At 38.1% G+C, this 8,527-nt stretch overlaps 1 protein-coding gene across 2 annotated transcripts; it reads right to left on the reverse strand.

The window, feature by feature from the left end:
- Nucleotides 1-1,331: 1,331 nt before the first annotated feature.
- Nucleotides 1,332-8,248, reverse strand: LOC145773978 (uncharacterized). Of its 2 annotated transcripts, none has more exons than XM_082585107.1 (8): nt 7,162-8,248; nt 6,674-6,853; nt 4,558-6,433; nt 4,208-4,337; nt 3,860-4,026; nt 3,232-3,440; nt 2,821-2,999; nt 1,332-2,596 (listed from the first exon to the last, which is right to left on the reverse strand). In XM_082585107.1, exons 1-8 carry the CDS (start codon nt 7,167-7,169, stop codon nt 2,337-2,339), a joined length of 3,009 nt encoding a protein of 1,002 aa, XP_082441233.1. In that variant the 5' UTR covers nt 7,170-8,248; the 3' UTR covers nt 1,332-2,336. The 2 variants fall into 2 exon arrangements, with proteins under 2 accessions (XP_082441233.1, XP_082441232.1); XM_082585106.1 differs by having other exon boundaries at nt 4,558-6,436; nt 7,162-8,247.
- Between the last annotated feature and the right edge of the window lie 279 nt (nt 8,249-8,527).

The raw sequence follows: 8,527 nt of genomic DNA on the forward strand, positions 1-8,527 counted from the left end.
CAGGAGCGGATCAAGAAAAGGGGAGGGAGCTTTAGAGGGAGTCGGGAGGGTGATTTAAACAACACATAGTGATTTACAGGTATACATTAATCCGACCATGTTATGGCACCGCGAATAAAGTTACTTTTCTGTGTTTTGGAGGGATGATCGTCCCAACCGCTTGGCTTCTGGATCCGCCACTAGCTCTCCTTCGATTTGGTGAAAGTTAAAGGACTTATTCTTATTTGCAGTCGCTTCAGAAAAATTTCATTAACTAACTATAGTAAGGGTGGCCAGTTTTTTCTTCGGTTGCCTTTTTTTCTTTTCTTTAGTAACTACCCCCAACCAATTTATTATATCCTGAGTAGAGGTGGGCTATGTTTCTTTGAACAATCTACTCAAGTCGAAAACTGGACCAGGATCGCATGAATGGAAATTGAGTGCCGTATCAGCTGCGCCATTTCACCACTTGTAATTGCAGGCTTTTTAAACAAGTATTTGTTGAAGTGAATCCCAAGTAAAAAAAAACAATTTATTGGCTACTCTACGCCTACCCAAATATTTAGCCTTGTCACTGCTACTGCTGCCCAAAGGTGATAAAAGGCAGGACCCCTCGATCCTTGGAGGGATGCAGAAGAAAAGGTCTCTTGGAAACATCTCTAGCATTGTCGCTATATGTCAGGGCACCGGTCGATTGGCCACTGCCTGGTGTAGTTGTTAATAGAGTCTAGGCCCTCTATGCCATTAGGTTGTGTGTACAGCAATAAATCTTTGTTTATGTGGGCTGCTGTCTGCATTTCACCACATTCACAGGCAGCACTCTCTGCCAAACCCCAACCCAAAATGTCTGCCACATATAGCTTTCTGCACCATCAGTGAGCATTCGGTTACGCCTTGATGAAGTACAAAGTGATGCTTACAAATAATGTAGCTACCTCCTACCACAAAGTAGCAATACCTAAGCCTTTTTGTTTCCTACCATGCACAATTCCGTGCGAAGAAAATTATCTCAAGGAGTTAATAACGGAATTTCCTACAATTTATGTAGGATATGTAAATAAAACGCTAATATTCTTTCTACAATTTTCTAAAAACTATGACTAAATAAATGATTTCTTTCGTGAACCAATTTCCATTTTTTATTTTTAGTTGGCTAACACAACGAACTAAAGATTGAAGCTAATTTTTCTCGGTAATTATGGCTTACGAAACTGAATGCTCTCTTATACGTCTAAGATATGCACTGTACTTTAGAACCAATAAGAAAAGTATTATCTACTGACCAAGTTCAATTTTGTTCTTGTTTTTTTTTTACTGCTACAAGGAACAGAAGAAGTTTGAAAACATTTGAGTCAATTGTAAAAGAGTTTATTTTTGAAACAATATAAATAGGTTACGGCGTTCATCAAAAACATCGCCCACAAAATGTCATCGTCAAACCTTCAAAAGACAGAGACAGAACTTTCGTAGTTTTTATAAATTTAGTTTTAATTTTGACGTGAAATCGTCTTCATTGCAACAACATTTATCAACCAAACATGAAATAAATTAAAGAATATTGTAAAAATAACGTACAAAACCGACTTCAAAAACAATGGGACCAAAACTAAAAAGCTTTTCAATAAAAGCGTACATTTGCCAATAATATTGATACAAAAATGCAACTTTACTGCTACCTTGCGGTGTGATTTTTTCTATAAATACAATTTCACATGTTTGTACTGCATCATAAAAACCAAGTAGCAAAATACATCTCAAGTGTAATCTAATGAAGTGAAATCTCAACAGAGCATGCACAGCAGCCCAGGCTAGTGATATAGTCAATTTTTTAAACCATTTTAACAGAAACTTAAAGGAATGCAACTAAGAGTGTAAACTAGCATTGTGACAGGCCATTGCTTGTCAAATAAAAGTTTAAAGTGCAAATAAATTTCTTTAAGTCACTGATTCTTGGGAACTTTTTAAAAACAAATACAACCAATAAATTTTTCGAAAGTTTCATCTTGAAACATATAGTTTCTTCATGCCCAATCAAAAACAATCTTTGTTTTGAGGGTCAGTGTCACGATAAAATGTTGTCATAAAGGCAGTGGTCATACACAAGAAAGCACAGCTTCCCAAACACATTAATGATGGTGCAACGTATTCCAGCGTTAAAATAAGATCAATATGAAAAAGTTCAAGACAAATGTTTATGAACGTACATAGCTTCACAAGCTGAACTTCAAGTCTCTTTCTAACTATTCAGCTTCACCGCACATCTTTAGCAAGTCAACTCGTGTGATAAAACTCTGTCGTCTTCTCTTCTCCTAATTAATCTCAAGAAAAATGTCATTTTTATGCACAGTCTGTACCATTTATACAGTTGATAGCATATCAAGGGTCCTTTGTAGAGTTTGAGGGAATGGGATAGTCGGGAATTCAGCGCTGTGGCGATATAACTTCCTTGATCCTAAGGCAGCAAGCGACGTAAGTTCTGGCATTATTCCAAGTAACTTCATAAAGTAGTTTGGACGGTCGGCAGTGATGATGCTCTTGCTGACGTGCTCTTTAAGACTATTGATCACCATTCCCTGCAACTCTTCAACTTTCTTGCTATCTCGTAAGCCGGGTCGATCTGTGACAACAGCAATGTATTATGACCTTTTCAAAATTTACCATTTCTTGTGCCAGAAACTATTAAACACCATCAAGTCATTAAGAAATGGAGATTTTAAACTGGATATTGAAAAGCGGTGACATCATATTACCAAGAAACAATCAGTTGCTTTTGGCACACAATCGCTGGGTTTTTAGTCATTCAAACGTAGCACTTCAACATGTGTTTTTTAAGAAACTCACCTTGAAAGAGAATGAGGGCCAAAAGACAGCTGAAAGATGAAATATCAACGTTTAAGTCAGACAACGAACAAGCAAAAGAAAGTATGTTGTCAATCCAATCTCCAAAACCTCTGTACAGTTGGTCACGGTGAAGCGCTAAGCCGTTGCAGAAAATCATTTTTCCTTCTTGGATTTCAGATCTGCGAACAAAGAGATAATTATACAGAATTGCATTACTGAGAAACAAAGTTTGGATAAGTTCCAATTCATTCAAATACTTTTTAAATAGTTGGCAGTGCTTTGGTTCCATGAAAAACTGGCACTGCTTTGCATGGCTACTTAACTCTTGTTATCTCTTAAAAAATTGGCACACGTTCAGGCTATAAATACACACAGAAAGAGTGGTACAAATGCCATAACACGGGGTCATACCTGTATGCAAGTCTCAAAGCAAAGAGTTCCATGAAAGAGCTTTCAACAAGAATAGTCTGGTCTTCTTGGCACAAATTGCAAAATCCCGGTATTTTTTCTGCCCATTGACGAGCTACGGGAACACAGGAACTCAAAATGTCGTAGAAATTGTTGGTTTCTTCGGCTGCAGACAACGGGGGAGAACAAGGTGGCATACCCGGTGGGCGGTACTGAAAAAAATATATATATATAAAATACGTGTCGTAATTTTATTTTTTACAAAAAAAAATATTGCAATGTAGCTACTTCATAATTCAACAAATCTTTATCACAGCAACTTTCAAAGGTAAAGGTGGTCCAATAATTGATTCAAGTGTCGGGTATGAGAAGATAAGAGTTTCATTGTACTGAGCTATCGGCACTAAGGAGAGTAGAGGCGGCCAGTTCCTTTTTCTCGGCCGCGTTTCTTTCAGCAATTATGCCCACCCAATTTATTACACCCTAGGTAGAGGTGAGCGGTGTTTTCAACAACCAGCTTAGCCGGGACTCGAACCAGGTTTGCATTATTGGAAAGCGAAGTCGCATCCGCTGCGCCATCCCACTGCCTTCAAAGGTAGGTGTTAAAATGTTACGGCAACGAAATATTTACCTTGGTCGTATCTGTATTGGAGATTGCGGGGTTAGTGTCAACATGGGCACGAACTAAGGAGGTGATGAAGCTGACTGGGGGTGATGGTGGGGCTACTGGGTCTTTGGGCCCCTTTGGCTTTGAGGGTAAGCGTCCTCTTCGTCCTTTCAGGTGGTCGGTACGAACAACTGTAAAAACACAATATTGTTAAAATTTGTTTATTATAATTACAATGAAATTTAGCAAAAAATCAATATCAAGCAATCACTTTAATGTCAGAATTGGACTGCAAATGTTTCGATCAAGTGTTGTGGCTGCAATGCACACATTGCATTAAGTAAACCTGCTTCAAAAACAAGCTAAACTAACCTTCTTTAACCATTCCAACAGCAAGGCATTTTTCAAACCGACAAAACTGACATCGGTTGCGTCTTCTCTTGTCAACTGGGCAGTTCTTATTAGCCAAACATACATAAGTAGATTTCTTCTGGACAGTTCTCTGTAAAAAAAATTACAAATTTACTACTTATGCAGTGCTTGGGTTTTTCAAAAATTGTTAATTAGTGCTAGGCTACAGTCACAAAGACAATGTCAAGCAGTTTAGAAGATCACCACTCCATAGGCTACAGTAGCCCGGATACAAACAGAATTGTTAAAATTTCCCAGCTAGGATCTTTAATTTACATTAAAACAGCAAAAATATCATATGAGTTAATTACCTTGAAAAATCCTTTGCATCCTTCACATGTTCTCACACCATAATGTTGACAAGCTGCATTGTCTCCGCATACAGCACACAATCCTTCGCTGGATGGTCGCACTGAAGAGGAAGAAGAAAGAGAACTGACTCCTCCTACTCTGTCGTAATGTCCGGGATACGAATGATGATGCTCTGGAGCGGAATAATGGTTCTTGAACGGGTTGTAGTTGGAAGCATTTGGAATAGAAAGATACATTTGTCCATTGTAAGGCAAAGAACTCGGGTAAACAGACTCGCTATCTTGTTTAATAAGAGTTGAGGCTGCAAGGCTTGGGTGTAATTGATTTGTAAAAGCATTTGTAGTAACTTCTTGAGGAAGATAAGGACTTCTGTCTATTGATCGGTATGGAGACCCGAAAATGTCGGGCAATCCAGTGATTTGTTGTTGATCTTTAAGATGTCTAGTTAGTTTTTCATCAAATGCAACATGTTGCTGCTGTTGATACGCTTGAAACTCAGCTTGACTTCGGGGGCTACTCACTGAAAGATCAGTTGGGCTTCGTTGAGGAGAACTGCTGGAGACTTGCTCTGCATCGCAGTAGTTGTTGGAGGAATTCGCTGGAGAGTTCAGCATTGAAATGAAGTTACGTTTGGTGTCCAAAGAAGGATCGTGTTCATCGTATCCCCTCAAATACTTAATTCCATGAGATGATGGAAGTCCTTCATCAAAAGAAGATGCCAGAGGTTGGGAGTGCTGAGTCATAAACTCAGGCTTGATGTGAGTAACTTCAGGTCCAACTGAAATGCTCTTCTTCAAAAGATGAGCAGACAAAACATTAGAATGAACACCGTGATTCATCAAGTAGGGTTTAGTATCAGATTCAGTGTAGGTAGGAAAGGTGCTCTTGTTGAATGCTGACATGCTAGAAAGAGTAGAATTGGCTGCACAAGACGGCACATCTGTGAAGTTACTCCTTCCGTAACTCTCTCGGATGGTTGGAGGTGACGAAGAAGCGATATTGGAAGATCGTCTTCCCTCAGAGAAGGAGTGATGACGATATTGCTTGTGATGTGACAAATCACTGCCAGATTGAAGTGCCATGCCAAATTCCTGTCCATACTTTGCACCAGCATTGCGGACTTTATGCGGAGAGTAGTTGTCCTGATAGTATCCTGATGGCATCGTAAGAGAAGGCGTGAGAGGATTTCTGCATTCGGTTTGAATATCCTCTGAATGATGAGAATAAGCAGGGCTTACCGACTGAAGAGAAGAAGATGGGATATTTAGCAAAGAAGATGTGGAAGCCACAACTTGATTCTTTTCGGACATTGGTGATAACAAGGAGTTTTCCATTCCAGGAGAAGACTGCATCATTTCGTCTGTAGCAGAAAAACTCTCGGATGAGTAAGCTACAAATGTCGGTTCATTCATCATCTGAGATGAACCACTGTGGCTACGCTGATCAATCAATCCAGCCGAGCTTCTCCGAGACCCGGTAGCATTCGTTCCTCTGTTTCTCTGCTTTAAAGACCTGCTTGATAGACTAGGCGAAACTGAACCAAGAATCTCCATCTCAGGGACGGTCATCAGGGGTTGGTTAACATGTCCTGGAGATCCAGCGCACACGTCATTATTATCCTGCGTAATGGAATGCTGCTTTCCAAGCATTCCAGGATTGTAAGAATCAATTTTAGGCTCCCATTGCTGTCCCATGTAGGACGACACAGCTGTGGCTGACATAGTTTCTCCTGAATAAGACAAAACCGAAGATTCAGACTCTGGAGTGGAAGATGGAAGAGGAGTTGTTCCGGTGGAGATCGAGTAGTGCGATGACGTCATAAATTCAGAAGCAGAAGACGAAGAAGGAGAGCGTTGAACAAAGTCTTGGTAATCGCTCCTGAAACAGATAAAAAAAAATTAACTCCATTGCAAGAAACATTTATCTAAAATCTGTTTTAAAGAAAGATTGCCTGGTTTCCAAATGCATCATTTGAGAAGATTTTTTCACCAATATTTAAAGCATTGGCAGAACAAGTTCTTGTTTTTCGTTTGGTTGTTCACGCTTCTCGAATATGTAAAATTATAGAGTCAATTTTAAGCAAGCTGTTTGGAAAACATTTTTATAGTTTTTTACCTGAATGGTTCAAAATTATTGACCGCTAGTTGTTGCTGAAGAGTTTGACTTTGATCAGCACTTTCACAGAGAGACTTGACGTCGAATTGCGAAGAATAAGCAAGGTCTGAGCTGAAGTTTGAAAATCCGTTTGCTTGATCTATCGTCGTATTACCGAGGAAAGCGTTTGGCATAATGAGGCTGTGTAGACAAAATAAAAGTGTTAGTCACTTTCAAAATTTTAGTTAATTGCTATACTTTTAAGGATTAGAAAAAACTACTGCTTGTTGCCAAGAATGCTCATCAAAATTTGATTAACTTCAAACAACACTACATAAAAAACAAGATTTAACTCTTTATAACAATTATATTAGATAACAGTTGCTGGTAATATCGTTATTGGTTGGCGTTGTGCTGCATTCAATGTCCTGCATTAAACTAAATAATTTAGTATAAAAACATGAAAGGTTTATAGTTTTCATTGACAATGTCTTTTTATTTGAACTTACGTGGACATGGATAAAACAAAATCTTTTTCTTGACTTCGGTGAAAAAAGTTTTCGTTGGCCGACTTTAAAAGCTTCAGTTTCAGGTAAATCCGTTGTAGTGCATCGATGTTACAATGAACCGAATTTGCAATGCGCACTGCGTACAATGGATAATTCCAAAACAGCTATAACACTGATGAATTCTTTTAAATAAATTATTGCATTTGCACTATAAAACAAACAAAAGATATTAGTTTCATTAAAAAAAAAGAAAAAATAGCATTGCTATTGCTTCTACAAGTTAAAATTTTCTTTTTTCCAATGCGCATTTTCACCTGCAGTAGGTCCAAACGTTTTATGTTTCAATATGATGAGGTGAATTGAAAAAATCTAGTTGTAATTGAACAGCCATACTCGCTCGAAAGCTAACCTCAACACCAAACCGCAAAAGAACGAATAATGTGCCTCAGCCAAGCAATAGTGCAAAGGGGACTTCATTGAATAAATTGAGTCAGTAAGCTCTTATAAATAACACTTCTCAAATTAAACAAAACTTTATACCACATTGCTTTAACTGCCTAGTTACTTTCACGAAACGATTTTTTATACTGGTAGGTATACCCTTTAAACATATGTTGCCTTTAGCATGCACGTTTTTTTGACTTAGCTATGGCTTCCAGCACGATCAAAAGCTATAATCACGCAAGTAAAGGCACATTTTGCTTTCAAAGTTAACACCTGAAATACCAAATAGTTGTATGACGTGAGAGCATTATGAAGTTTGTCGGGTTAGCATCAGATATGCAGTCTATACTTGAATAGTGGTAATTGTGATTGATAAAGTATGAGCTATGTTTGGTAGCTTTTACAACCTCTTGATTTCATTCAAGTGCAAATCTTATTCTGAAAACTTCAAAACTGATTTTTTTACTTTTTTAAACTAAAATTGTAATCACATGTTTTGCTTTTTAATACTCAACTGCGTTGAACAATTGTCTAAAAAGCTATATCTAAGTTATGCTTTGCATCTACAATTGCCCTTTTAGTGAAGCTATATATTTGCATCACACTTGAGTGGACTAATTGTAAAGTGTTTCCGCTTGCATTTTATTGCTACAAGAAATTCTACACATTTTTAGACATCTTTTCTGATTCTTAGGTGCTAGCTGAGATGTTGGCAACAAGTTCTACTGACTGCTTAATTTCTTGCCTCATTTATATGAGTCGGCAATTCTCTCAATCGTTTTTTTCTGGCTTTAAAAAAGAAAAAAAGAAACAAAAAAGAGGAGCGGAGAATGAGAAGGAGCAGATGAAAGACGATTGACGTTCATTGGTAACAACCCGTTATTATGACGTTTTGCATGCGTAGGTGAAGCTATTTCTATCA

This window comes from Aplidium turbinatum, chromosome 7, assembly GCF_918807975.1.
Source record: "Aplidium turbinatum chromosome 7, kaAplTurb1.1, whole genome shotgun sequence".
Taxonomy (NCBI): domain Eukaryota; kingdom Metazoa; phylum Chordata; class Ascidiacea; order Aplousobranchia; family Polyclinidae; genus Aplidium; species Aplidium turbinatum.

Coding starts and splice junctions, on each gene's coding strand:
- LOC145773978 (XM_082585106.1), bottom strand. Junction 3,441..3,859: donor CCAATACAGATACGACCAAG/GTAAATATTTCG, acceptor TATTTTTTTCAG/TACCGCCCACCGGGTATGCC. Junction 2,597..2,820: donor GGCCCTCATTCTCTTTCAAG/GTGAGTTTCTTA, acceptor CTGTTGTCACAG/ATCGACCCGGCTTACGAGAT.